Source organism: Eubalaena glacialis, chromosome 6 (genome assembly GCF_028564815.1).
Source record: "Eubalaena glacialis isolate mEubGla1 chromosome 6, mEubGla1.1.hap2.+ XY, whole genome shotgun sequence".
In the NCBI taxonomy this organism is placed as follows: Eukaryota; Metazoa; Chordata; class Mammalia; order Artiodactyla; family Balaenidae; genus Eubalaena; species Eubalaena glacialis.
In genome coordinates this window covers 70,482,274-70,496,588 of record NC_083721.1, presented here as the reverse complement: position 1 = coordinate 70,496,588, position 14,315 = coordinate 70,482,274, and the positions used below count along the sequence as shown (strand labels likewise).

The 14,315-nt window shown below is 47.4% G+C and overlaps 1 protein-coding gene across 6 annotated transcripts in view; it reads left to right on the top strand.

Annotated features, from left to right (window-relative positions):
* MYLK (myosin light chain kinase) overlaps positions 1 to 14,315 on the top strand; it is a 269,948-nt gene that overhangs the window by 83,731 nt on the left and 171,902 nt on the right. For all 6 annotated transcript variants that reach the window (XM_061194266.1, XM_061194267.1, XM_061194261.1 and 3 more), the window contains one exon: positions 6,777 to 6,944. In XM_061194266.1, the coding sequence (XP_061050249.1) occupies positions 6,780 to 6,944 (165 nt within the window). In that variant the 5' untranslated portion in view covers positions 6,777 to 6,779. The remainder of the gene's footprint in view (positions 1 to 6,776; positions 6,945 to 14,315) is intronic.

Genomic DNA, 14,315 nt, shown 5'->3' with positions numbered 1-14,315 from the left:
GCCAGACATTAAAGAAATTTGCAAAAACAAACAACTCTTCTTACTAAACTTTTTTTTTGGTTTTGTTTCAGAAAATGTATTTTTCTTTTAAAAGTGTTATTTATGTTAACCTAATGGGCTTATTATTGATGTTTTAAATGAACTACTATTTCTTAGTTTTAATACAGTAAAAATTTAATTTAATACAGTAAAATATTGATAGCAGCAATTCACACACAAAAGCTCTTTGGGATCTTCAATAATTTTAGGAGTATGAAGGGACCCTGAGACCAAAAAGTTTGAGAACTGCTGAGCGAGTGGCTAAGGGGTCAGCTAGGTGTTAAGAGAAGGCCAGTTACTCAAGAATCAGACATGAGCCAGTAGAAAAGCTTAAATCCACATCATTTCTGATTTGGACATCTGCAGTCTGTCCCAAGGTGTGAGTTGCATAGGATGAGAGATTCCTTTGGAACTACGGAAATACCTTCTGTCCCCTGGAGGAGAAGGACTGGACTGGGCATCACCTCGCCACCATGTTTTAGAAGTATGCGCCAGGGACCACTCCTGAAGCTCTCCAGGGGTCAGGACCCGCGCTGCTAGGTCCTGTTCTCAACATGAACACAGTCTGTGGAGCATGGTTCAAATCTCAGCCCAGATTCCTTGAGATAGGAACACAGGAGTCCCCCACCCATCTGCTCTCTGAGCTTGCTCCCACTCCAGGGATCATAAACAGGGCTTCTTCAGCTCAAGGAGGAGGGAGCTGGGTCTCAGGAGGCAAGGGTCCCATGAGCCCTGGGTGGTAATCCCAAGCCACATGTGCCTAGAGATGGGTGTGGAGTTGGGGGTGTGCCCAGCCCCTCCAAGGACTCAGCTCTCAGCTTGACAGTGTCCTCCCTTTGCTCCACACTCAGATTGGAACCTGCAGCTCTGAACAAGTAAAAACCTGTGAGCTTCCATCCCTGGTTTTCCCGGGACTCCACTCAGAGCCTCTGCAGCTGGCAGCCAGGGGTTTCAAAGGTCACCCCAGCTGGGCGGATTGGAACCACACATCCCTCTGACCGGGTGAAGTTGGCTGCCTGGGGCAAGGCAAGTTGCAACATCTGTGAGCAGTCAGACGAACGCCCCTTAACTTTTCAGTCTGGCCCTGGGCTCTGCTACATCTCTGGCTCTCCTTCACTGTCTTCCTTCTCGGACAGACCTTGGACAGGTGTCTCTGCAGTACGGTGGTAAAGCGTGGCCGTCCACGCGTCCCGACTCACGGGAGAGCTGCCCGGGGAAGAGGTCACGGTAAGGCGTGTCTGTTCTCTGGTGTGTGACCCTGCCGAACTGCCTTCTCCCGTGGGTCACAGCAAGTCAGCAGGCACAGCCCACAGCCAAGGAGCAGCTCGTTCCAGGATTAGGAGAGATAAGGGAATTTGTCCGGATTTGAATGCTCTGAAGAGAGAGGATTAAGGTGGGGAGAGGGAGCTGTCTTTGCCTGGGGCATTTGCACCTCGGTGGTTTGCTGTGTTTGCTGTGTGCCTGTGGCTCCGGGGATTCAGCCAGGCTTCCAGTGCAGAGCCCGCTGGGAGCCCTTCCCTGTAGGGAAGGTATGGTATCTCCAGGATGCCTTGCTGCCGGATCAGGTGCTTGAGGACTACGATCATTTAAAATGTATGCACTTTGGGTAGGAAAGGGGGCAGCTGGTTTCTCTAAACTTGTTCTGCTGTGTAACTTGATTCTTGATTTTCAACTTTTCTCTGAGTCTTTTTGCCTCCGTCTTTTTGCCCTCTCTCTTGGCCATAGTTGAAAGTGTTCCTTTCTGGGTTCAAGAGACAATTGAAAGTGCTTTTGATCGAATTAAACTCAAATTAATTTAGTGCTGCTTTGAAGGATTAATAAATTCTGCTACTTGTGAAAACCTTATTTGGAGGTGAGCTTTGGCCCAAGCATTGTGTGTACGGCGGTGTGTGGCTTCCAGCCCTCAGACCACTGCTCTTCTGATCCCCTCCTCCTTTTTTTTCTCTTCTTACTTCTGTCTCTTCTTGATCTGCATTTAACTGGTGCCGAACGAAACCCCCTGGGTAGGTGTGTTTGACTCCAGCCACTGAGTACTGCTCAGCCGATAGAGAAATTATTGCAGAAGCCACCTCTGGTGCTCTCGACTGGAATGTGGTCAACAGGCTGGATGAGGGGTTAGAAGGGAACAAGGATGGTTTGGTTTGACTTATTATTATAATTATTATTATTATTATTATAATTATTGGTAGGGCATTCCAGATATGCCAGTAACCATTAATTGGCAGTGTGGACGGAGTCTGTTTATGCGGCTGATGGCAGTGGGCGGGGTGATGGGCCGAGCAGAGCTGTTTGGTGTGCCTGGCCAGCCTGGGATTGGGCTCTGGTTCTGCCTGGGTGGTGGTTAGTAACTGCCCTACCCACCCTCCCCCACCCCTCGCAGGGCACTTGCTGTATTGACTTGCCTGTTCTGTTTCTGACCTGAAGCCAGACCTTCCCACCCGCCCAGGGATGGATGACTTCTGTCTTCTGTGTGTATGGGGCCGAGCATGTTCCTTTTGATGATAGCATCCAGGGCCTTCAGGAGACCTCAGAAGGTCAAGATCAAGAGGATTTATAGAGAGGATTCTGAGCCCGATGTCACCACTCTTAGTTTCCTGCTCCCCCAAAAGTAGAGTGGAAGAGTCTTGTGTCTTTGAAAGCCAGAACTGAGAGCAGAAGGGGGTGTTACATTCCCCCACCCCCCTTCCTTTATGCAACTCCCAAGCCTCTGCCTATCGCATCTCCCATTACTGGGGAAGGCAGGAAATGCCTAGTCTGGGTCCAGGGGCCCTCCAGGAAGCCCACAGGGTATGGCTACGATCAGAATTCAGTTTGGTTTCCGCTTCTTAGCTATGTGACCTTGGACAAGTGTAGTTGGTTTTCTGAGCCCCGGTGTCCTGGTTTGTGAAAGGAGAATAATCAGAACCGCCTTGCAGGACTAGGAGATTGAGTGAGATTAGGGCTGAGCACGATGTCGGATGCATGCACCCTGCCCGTTCCGTGCTAGGACACACAGGACAGTGCTGCGGAGGCTGTCAGGGGGCCCCAGGCCCTCCTACCCACCTTCTCATGCTCTGCCATATGCTTCCCACTGCTGTTATACAATAATCCCACTCAGATACCCTTGCCCTGAGGATAATCAGGCTGGCCTGGGCTTGCCGTCCTTGGTGAAAAGGGTCTGTCCTGCAGGGTTGGGGAACTTGCTTTCCCTTTGGGAGCTGGATGATGACCATGTTGACAGCTACCAATTATTGAGTGCCTTTTATGCTGTACTAAGTGTTTTATATATACTGTCATTCAAATCCTCCCCTCAACTTTGTGAGATTGATATTATCATTCTCATTTTATAGAAAAGGAAACTGAGGCCAGGAGAGTTGAAGTACCTCGCCCAGCTAATAGCTGGAAAGTAGCAGTGCCCTGGACTTGCAGCTGGGGACGACCCTTGTGATACCTGCCCTCACTCCACCCCACCCCTGGCGCTGGCAGCACAGAGTGTATTTGTCACCTCACTTCAGTGGCGGTGGAGGAGGGCAGAGGGAACAGTGTCCCCTCTAGGGTATGCTCCTGGGAGGCTCTGCAGGATATAAGAACCCCATGTTATCACACTCACCACACACACACATGTAATTGTTCACTGCTGTATCCCTAGCACCTAGCTTGCAGCATGGTGGATGTTCAATAAATATATTTTAATTGAGTGAATGACTCTATCCTGATTCGTGCCATTAAAATTATATCCTGATTACCTTGAAATGGTTCTGCAAACACATACACAAACGCAATGATATAAATATGACAAAATGTTAAATGTTGAATCTAGGTGATAGGTATTCGAGGTGCTCATTTTATCATTCTTTCTACTTTTCTGTTTGAAATTTTCCATAATGAAACTTATTTTTAATTTAAAATTTCTATATCATTAAATTCCTATTATTATTTTCCTTGTAAATATACACTCATATAACTGCCTGATATTCGACTGTATTTAACCAATTCTCACTGTTGGATATTTAACTGTTTGGTTTTTTTTTTTCCTATTTCTATTTAACTGGATTATTTTTCTATTTATTTTCCTATAAGTAATGTGATTAGCATTCTCATATATAAATTTGGGGCTGCATCTCTGATTCTTTCCCAATAATACACTACTAAATGTAGGATTACTGGGGAAAGAGATGGACATTTTTTTCAGAATCTTTTTGACAAATTGCTTTCCAGAAAGATTGCTTCAGTTTATACTCCTCAGAAGGGTATGAGTACCCACAGTCTCACCGGTATTGTATGTTATCTTTCTTTTTAAATGTCAGTTTGGTTAGTTTTTTGAAATAATAACATGTCCTTAATTTGCACTCTTGGGTTCTGATTGAGGCTAGGCAGCTTCCATTTGTGTTGTGGTCATTTGTCTATCTTCTGTGAACCGTCAAAGTGATAGCTCTACCCATTATCTGTCAGGCTGTTTTCTTATATATAAAATATCCTAGTCCTTCATTCTTGTTGCAAACATTTTATCCCAGATCATCAAATGCCTTTTAATGTTGTCGTTGGTATGCTGTGTCATATGGAAGATCTCAGCGTTATGTGTGTGTGGTAGCAGCTGTCAGCTTTCTCGCTTATTACCCCAACCTCAGACCCCCTTCCCACCAGCCAACTGTGACTGCTAATAGGAAGCAAGAGGGTCCAGTGGGGGACTTCCCTGGTGGCGTAGTGATTAAGAATCTGCCTGCCAATGCAGGGGACACGGGTTCGAGCCCTGGTCCGGGAAGATCCCACATGCCGAGGAGCAGCTAAGCCTGTGCGCCACAACTACTGAGCCCACGTGCCATGACTACTGAAGCCCATGCACCTAGAGCCCGTGCTCTGCAACAAGAGCTGCAGTGAGAAGCCCACGCACAGCAACAAAGACCCAGCGCAGCCAAAAATAAATAAATTAATTAATTAAAAAAAAAAAAGAGGGTCCAGTGGTTAAGAATAGGAGCTTTGGTGCCAGACACCTGGGATCAAATGCCAATTCTGCCCCCTACTAAATACTCTGACCCTGGGCAAATGACTTAATCTCAGTGAGCCTCGGTTTCTAATCCATAAAATGGGGATGATGAGATCATCTGTCTCACAGTGTTGTTGTAAGGAGCAATTGAGCTATTATTTATAAAGTGTTTAGAATAGTTCCTGGTATATAGTAAGTGCTACATAAATTTGGTTTTTATTGTTACTTAACTACAGTGAACCTGTGAGTCTTATCATTTGGAAAGGATTTTGTTTGCAAAGCTAATACCTCATCAGTGAAAGAGAAAGCTGGCTTTGTCAAGCAGGGGATGTGCCCTGTTAAAAACAAACCTACGTCTTTGTTACTTTAACTTGTAACCTCCATTTTAGTTTTGTTAGATGTTATTAAATTTAAACAAACTAATTACATGCCCAGATATCACTGTTCATTTCTGTCAGCTTACCCCACTTGGCATGAGATAGGTTTGTGACTGACGATCCCAAGAAAATGAACAGAAAAATAAAAACTGGAAATACTCTTCCTCTTCAGTTTAGCAGACGTTTGTTGCAGGCCTGTGATAGGCCAGGTACCGTGGATTCCATGCTGAGTAAGATGTGGTCCCCAACCTGGAACCATCCCAGCCTGGTGAGGCTCCTACCTGGGCTTGAAATCTGGAGCAGGGATACTTGGGACATATTCCAGGGGGTGGCAACGGGTGTCCAGTGACCTTGGCTAGGTTCTGACAACCTGGCTTCTCTCGATTGCTGCCTGTTTTCCCAGCCTGGTTCTCCAGCCTTTCCTGTGGACTTTGATAGCTTCCCTACTCCCCGTCTTTCCAACAGATCCCTTCTCCATTTATGAGAGCCAGAGTCCATTTCTGTAATTTGCAACCAAGAACTGATTCATACCTGTTACTAATTCCACTTCTAGAATTAATCCTAAGGAAATCCCTTTGTTCCAATCAACCTGCCAGCCCCCATAGACATCTTGTCTAGTCCCAACGGGGCCCTGGACCAGGAGTCAGGAGCCTGAGGTTTTCTTGCCAGTGATGCCATCATTTTGCTTTGTCTCTTTGAGTGAGTGACTTACCTTCTCTGGGGCTCAGTTATAAATGGAGGAGTTAGCCTGGATAACCTTAAAATGCTCCCTTCTCTGACGTTCTATAACTTTTGAGGCTTTTTCACAATCCGGTCCCCAGAAGTGGCTAGGGTCCTCCCTAGCCTTGCTTCCTTCCCTGCTTTCAACCACACACTCTCACCTCACCTCACCCAGGATCCTTGCCGTATTAACCCTAAACTCTTTTCTTTCTTGGACTATGGATCCCATTTTTCTTTAGCCCAAGAGCCCTCACAGTTCAGGTAAAAGCAGCTTTTACTTTCACCTTGAGTGCCTAATGCAGATATAGATTCTGAAGGTTGAGTGACTATTACGTATGACTTCAGATATCCATTGTAAAAACGCCGAGAAAAATCTGGTTTCTCTGTTCCTGCTCTAGCTGCCCCCTTCCTGGAAGTTCTCCACGGGGTTTTGGGGAGACCAGGACGTGGCCCTGGGAGCTGGCGTCTGGACCCCTGCAGTTTTGCGTGTAGGGGACACAGGGACTCTCATTCCCAGAGAGGAGCTCCAGGTGGCCCCTTACCTAGTGGGGCTCCCTGGAAAGCCCACGACACTGCGGCCCCAACAAGCACCCTGGGCACGCCTGCAGGGAGGACGCCTGCAGGGAGGACGGGCTGTACTTTGTCTCGTCTGACCTGATCTTCCTTCCTGTTTGCAGACCATGGGGGATGTGAAGCTGGCTGCCTCGACACACGTTTCCAAAACCTCCCTCACCGTGGATCGCTCGAGAGTCGGCTCCATGCCCCTGACAGAGGCCCCTGCTTTCATTTTGCCCCCTCGGAACCTCTGCATCAAGGAAGGGGCCACCGCCAAGTTTGAAGGGAGGGTAAGGAGTGAGGCTGGGTGGGCGGCTTGCAGGGGATTGTGGGGCGGGGTGGTTGCTTCTGCTCCGGCCTTCTCCTCGGCAGGCTGACCTGCCAGAAAGCCTGCTTTCCTTTTGGACTCACAAGTGAAGTGGATATACGCCCATTGGTCCTATTTCTTTTGTTTATGGTTGACTTTGGGCCGTGCTGGAGAATTTGGGGGTGGGGAGGGGCACTGATGTTTTGCTATGAATGCAAGTCGTGTTCTGGGTTCATGCACCTGATTCTAGGAGAAGAAGAGGGGGGCTGGTGGCAGGAATTCTCAAATCTGACAATTGAGAGCTAACTCTCACTTTTCTCTCACTTCCTACCTGGAAGGAGTGTTTGGTTAACTAGCCCTCTCGTGTATCCACATGGTACATCCAGAGCAATGGGGTGGGAGATAGGACCCCTTATCTCAATTCTGTCACCTTTTGCTAATGGGTACTGGTCTCTTGCCCTTACTGGGCCTCCATTTCTTCCTCTGCAAACAGGAAATGATAATTCCTTGTCCACCTTGTAGTAGAAAGGAGAAGAGGAAGATGGGAAGAATAGCTGTAAGAATATCGAGGTTATGCCTCATTGGAGAGACTTTTCGTAAACTGCTGGTTCAGGCCACCAGGAAGTCAGATCATCAGCTTGATGCAGAGATGCACGTGGAAGTCAGGGGTGTGCAAGTAATATTTGTCCTTTATTAAACACGGACGATCTCCCCCAGGAAATGCTTTAGCAGCTAGAAGGCTTTGATCCAAGCAGAAGACAGCTGAGGTGATGAGGAACTCATAGGTTGCGCTATGAGTCTACAAGTTATGAGCAGGGACCTGAAAGCTTGTGGACTGAAGGAGTCAAGGGCATCACTCTTCCTGGATGACACTGGGCCTTGCCTCTGTTTAAGTGGCACGTTTGGCTGCGTGGTCATCTGGAGAGTATTCAGGGGCTGTGTGCTCTGCACAGGCCTGTGTAGTTAACTGTTTGCTGGTGGATCTGACGTTCCTTGTCATATGTTTTACTTGAAGAAGGGGAATGTTGGTGATGCTGCTGAGGGGTCTGTTTCTTCTCTCTGGGCTCTACCAGGATGAGGGCTTTTTTCTGTTGCCCTGACTCTGGTCCCTCCATCCCCACATCCCCACAGCTGGCAGGAAAGAAGCAACAGGAAGAGTCCCTGGGGATTTAGAAATGGGAGTGAAGTACTGATGCACACGACAACATGGATGAACACTGAAAACATGCTAAATGAAAGAAGCCAGACACAGAAGGCCATATATTGAATGAATGCACGTATCTGAAATGTCCAGAACAGGCAAAAGTATAGCGACTAACAGTAGATGAGTGGTTGCTGAGGGCTAGCGGGGAGGAGTGGGGAGTGACCGCTGAGCGGTGCAGGGTTTCTTTGGGGGATGATGAATGTTCAGAAATTAGGTAGTGGTGGTGGTTGCACAACTTTGTGAATATGTTATAAAACACTGGATTTACACTTAAAAAATTCAACGTGAACTTTTGAAAAACGGCTTAGCAAAACTGATCCATATCCACCTTCCTGCCACTGGATTTACACTTAAAAAATTCAACGTGAACTTCTGAAAAACGGCTTAGCAAAACTGATCCATACCCACCTTCCTGCCCTATTGCTTGTCAGAGATGAACTCCTCCCTCAAATTCAGAGAGTAAGAGATAACTTAGCTTCTACAGATGAAGAGGCCTTGCTTCCTTTGCTGACTTTGGAGGTCATGAAGGAGCGGAGCCTTTGGACCGTTTGCCCTGGAACCTTTGTAGAATGAGCACTGGCCCAGGAGTCCACACACTGGAGTTCTCTGTTGCTCAGTTATCCTCTGGTTGGCAGGTCAGACCTTCTCTGGACCTCAGTTTCCTTATCTGAGAAGAAATAACTAGTTGTTTCTATATTTTCTGGCCTGCAGGGATGTGAAAAGAAAACGAGTTGAAGAAGAAAATGGTAAAAGCAGTTCATAAAGTCAAGAAGTGTAGTAATAACAGTATTTTTTTAATGAGGTGACGTTCATACACATAAATTTAACTATCTTAAACAATTCGATGGCATTTCATGCATTCACAATGCTAATTGCAGTAGTCTTAAAGTAGAGCATTCTCTATGTGAACACTTTATTTTACTTATATTGAGGAAATAGTTGACTTTGTATATTACCTGTGGGCTATAGGTCAAAGGGAATGTGTTCCTTAGAGGTCAGCCTTCGGAGCTCCGTTACCACTCACCAACTTCCTGGAATTAACCCAGAACAGCACCTGAGAGCATGCTGGTGTATAGTGGACACAGAAGGAAGACAGTTCCAGAGAGATGTTAGGTGGAGTGTCTGGCTCCATCTCAGAGCTTGCAGAGAGAAACACAGAGGGAGGGGCTGTCTTAGAAAGCGCTCTGCAAACTACCATGCTGCGAGTGTGTATTATCACTGAAGCAAAGGAACGCCTTGCATCAGGGAAGGGCCACGTCAGGTGACTCCAGGGTGAGGAAGTGGTTGTTTGGATACAGAGATGCAGATGAGCAGCGGGTGTTCCTGACCTGGCCCCCTCAGAGAAGGGAAAGGTAGGGTGGTGGTGGCCTGCGTGACACGAGCTTAGAGCAGGAGTTTCTAGTTTTAAAAGACCGAGCGCCAAACGGTCATCCCCTGATCACAGCCAGGGCTTCTCTGCCTCTAGGGCATGTTAACCTGCTCTGCGGTGGCCACTTGACCTGTCCTGCAGCTGACCCCTCTGTCCAGGCCCTGGGACGCATCCTGTTCTAGAGGCTCATTCTGCACCAGCAAGTCCTGGTGTCAGTTTCACAGCGACCTCAGGACCTCAGCTCTCCAGTCACTGGGCTCTTGCAGAATCTCTTACAACGGAGCGACTTTTAAAATAAGCCTTCAAGCTACTTCTTAGGCCCAGGCTGGCACCCATGGCGGCCAGCAGGAACCCTTCTCTTCCTTGCAGCAGCCCTCAGGGCCTCTGTCTGCTTTCCTCTCCCCGCACACCCCTCTAAAAAGTTGCCACTACCAGCTCAAGCCCTAAACCCTGGGTGTGGAGGGTACTAGGATGTCCCAGCTTCTTCTGCAGAGGCCACGGGATCCTCCCATAACTGTAGAAACACAATGGACCCCACAGATGTGAGGAAGTTATAAAGGTTTGTTTCCTACTGCCTTCTGAAGCTGGTAATAAGAAGTTGGTTCAACCTTGCGTTTTCTGGTTTTATTCCTGAAAGAAGTAAAAACTGTTGCCCGCCCCCTCACTTCCTCTTTATCCTATTTTTAGGCCAAAGACTTAATGAACCCCTTCCTCCCCGCCGTCCTCTTTCTACCAAAAAGACTTGATGACCCTAAGACAGGACCACAGGTGCCCCTTGTGGTTCTTGTCTTTTTCTGAGAAGCTCCAAACTGTGAGATGTTCAGCTCTGTGGGTCTCAGTCCGTCACATCCTTTAGGGTTTTTCCACTTGTGGCAGATACTTTGGACTGACATGTAACCCACGACCAACCCCCTTTGCCCTTCCCTTTTCCATTCTAGAGGTCATTGGGAAGTTTTCCTTTGCAGCTAAGAGTTGCTCAGTGACACATTTGGCTGAAGTCAGCTAGGGTATTCCTAGGAAAGCATTTGCTTTTCTGATTAAAACAAAACAAGTCACTGGTTCTCTCATATTCCACCCCTCCCCTGCTTCCTGCCTTGAATGCAGATTTGATGGCTGGTGCTCAGGCACCATATTAAAACCATGAGGGAACAAGCCAGAATACAAAGGATTGGTTGGGGTGGGCATAGGGGGTGGGGGGGGGTACAGCTGTGGAGGGAGCATAAAGACCAGCTAAGAGACAGAAGTCCTAAGGCTTAGAGAGTTTCCTAGATAGGATCTTTGGCTGTGGTTATTCACACAGGAAATTTTATAGAAAGTGTTCCTAACTGATAAACAACACCTAATGAGATGCATGTGAAGATATCATCTCCTTAAATGATGGGAATAAACAGGGGAGAAGACATAACACAGAGAAGAACTAAAAAACCCTTTCAGACCTTTACCAAATCTACCAACAGTGAGAGGAGTGCTTGAGTTGAATGTGGCCGTGCAGTTAAAGCATTCTAGAGGAATTTGTTCTTCCCTGGCTGTGGCCATCTGGCTTGAACCAACAGGGTCTAGGGTCTACGAGAGAAAGTCAACCATGTGGCATTAAGTGGTGATTTAATGTCATTACAGAAAACTACTATTTGATCAGGGTCTACTGATTAGGGCAAAGCTACCTACCCTGCCCCACCTTTCTTTTTTTTTTTTTTTCTCTGCCAGCTTAAGGAGATTATAGTTACCAGAACTCATACAACTTTGGATCTATATCTCATCAGTACCACCTTTAGACCCAGGCAACCTGAGCCCACATTCTAGAAATCCCTGTTCCTTCATCTGGCTGCACCCTTGCCCAAGAGCAGGGGATCTCTCTGCTCAAGGGATATACCCAGTGGAGCCACACCATCTGCCATGTTCTGAGCACCCAGGACCCTGGAATTCTCCACCAAAGGGCCCTGAGCCCACTTCTAAGGCCTGGGTGGGCCTATTCCCGTGAGAAGACTTACCTAGGCCTGAGTGGGATGGTCAAGGGGCAGCTGTTTGCTTGGGGGATAAGAAGGTAGATGAAACTCAGATGTGGGGATCTGTTGTCCGCCTACGGGTATAGCAGGACCCTGACAGCATAGGATGGACTGTGCCACTTCCTCGTGAGTGTTGCTGGGCCCAGGGTGCTGGGGGCCTCCACGGGCAGGTAGCGGAGGCCCGCACATGTCAAGGGCTGACTGAAATGCCTCCAGCTGCTCTGTTGCCGCCGAGGGCGGCTAAAGTGCTGATGGGCTGCTTCCCCCAACATGGAGTCAAGTGTGAAAGGAGCGAGGTGGTAGGAAAAATACTAAAATTACTGGAGATTTCTTCCCTTCTGCCCTGGAATTCATTCTTATCAGAAAAAGCAAACATAGTGATAGGCCCTGGCTGTGCTGTGAATCAAACGAGCTGATACTTTAGTGCCTCTTGAAGTACAGCCCAAATGAGGTTTCAGTCCAGACTGAGGGGCTCGGCGTTCACTGAAGGGGGCTTCACAATAACGGGCTAGCCTGGCCTCATTAAGACATGTTTAAGGCGTGGAGGGTGGAGGAAGGGAACAGGGAAGGCCTGACCCATGAAAGTGTGAATAACTCAATTTCCACTTTAACCCTCATTGGTATCCTTCCCCCACTAACTTCTTCCCAGTTCGCTTCTATCTCAGAAGCGCTCAACCACTTAGAGAAGTTTGAAGGAAGCATCTGGTCTGCTTTCTGCCCTCAGAAGTCTTTTCTTTGGCCATGGCTTGTGGGATCTTAGTCCCCATCCCCCCCAACCAGGGATCAAACCCAGGCCCCGGCAGTGAAAGCGTGAAAGTGCCGAGTCCCAACCAGTGGATCATCAGGGAATTCTCTGTCCTCAGAAGTGTTAATGATGTGGTTCCTGAGAAAAACATGTGCCTATAAAACAGTAGGATATGACAGTATAATTAGATGCTTGAAATAGTTCAATTAAATAGTTTGTACTATAGGAATTTAGAGGAGATTAAGATGAGGTTTGCAGTGGCTTGGAAACTGGTTTCTTGCTTCCTGACTTCTGTCCTTCCAGTTGGTCCTTCCAACAATGCAGGTCTGACTATGTCACCTCCCTGCTTCACTCCTCGAACCTTGGCTGAGGTTCCTCAGCACTGCCCACAAGGCCCTTCCAATCAGCTCCAAGCTCTCCAGCCCTGACCCCTCTTCCTCCCTTCCTCCCTATAGCCCATCCCAGCCCTGCTCACCCACACAAACGCAACCGTACTTTGTTCTGGTATCACGTTTGCGGAGAAAGGGTAAACAAGGAAAGCATTTTATCTTCCCTATCGATTAGGAGTGAGGGCAGAGTGTGATAGGCCTATTGGCGCCAGGCATATGGTCTTCGTCATTTTGTCCTCATGGTAAAGTAGCTTTATCCCCATTTTTAAAAGTTAAAAAAATTTGTAATACAATTTTTTTTTAATAAATTTATTTATTTGTTTATTTATTTTTGGCTGCGTTGGGTCTTTGTTGCTGCGCGCGGGTTTTCTCTGGCTGCGTCCAGCGGGGTCTACTCTTTGTTGCGGTGCGCGGGCTTCTCATTGCGGTGGCTTCTCTTGTTGCAGAACACGGGCTCTAGGCGTGTGGGCTTCAGTAGCTGCAGCACGCAGGCTCAGTAGTTGTGGCTCGTAGGCTCTAAAGCACAGGCTCAGTCATTGTGGCGCACGGGCTTAGTTGCTCCGCGGCATGTGGGATCTTCCCGGACCAGGGCTTGAACCGGTGTCCCCTGCATTGGCAGGCGGATTCCTAACCACTTCACCACCAGGGAAGTCCCTTTAATACAATTTTTAAAGGTTATACTCCATTTACAGTTATTGCAAAATATTGGCTGTAGTCCCCGTGTTGTTCAATACATCCTTAAACCCATCTTACAGCCAGTAGTTTGTACCTCCCACGCCCCACCCCTACAGTGCCCCTCCCCGCCCTCCCCACTGGTAACCACTAGTTTGTTCCCTGTGTCTGTGAGTCTGCTTCTTTTTTTATATTCACTAGTTTGTTGTATTTTTTAGATTCTACATATAAGTGATATCATGCAGTATTTGTCTCTGTCTGACTTATTTCACTTAGCATAATGCCCTCATATCCCCATTTTTTATAGAGGAAGAACCCAAGGGCTCGGAGTAATTACAAACCTTGCCAAGGTTATGTCAGAAAGTGAAGGAGGCAGTACTTTAGGGTCCAAATCTTGTATTCCTCGCACTATTGATAGCATCCCTTTTACAGGTCTCATCTGGTTCCTTGAACTCAGTGACTGTTTCTTATTCATCTTTGTGTCCCAGGAGTAGCACAATGCCTGCCACATGATGGGTGCTCAATAAGTGTTTGGTTCCCTTGAGAACCAGGTTGGTAGGGTCTGACTCGAGACCTCTTGCCAGTCAAGTCCATACGGATTTGGTCCCATGCTTCTTAGGGTCTTGTCTCCCCTTCCCCCATCCTATTCCCTGCTCCCTTCTTTACCTGAGGCCATGCCTTTATCAAGAATGCCCTTCCTTCTCCCACTGCATCTTATCCAGCATCAAGGTCCTATTTAAACCCTACCTCCTTCAGGCTACTTTCCTTAAGTATGTCTTCTCTTTAAAGCATTTTAGTAGAGGACAGAGGAGCCATGGTAGTAGGATGTGGAAGGTTCCCAATAATCACATAAAATCATTCATGAGTAATAACCGCAGGAAAGAGTTGACGACTTTGGCCTTTTAAAAACGTATTATTCATTAATCATCTCTGTGCCTATAATTTTATTATAAAGAAAAAAATGATTTAAAT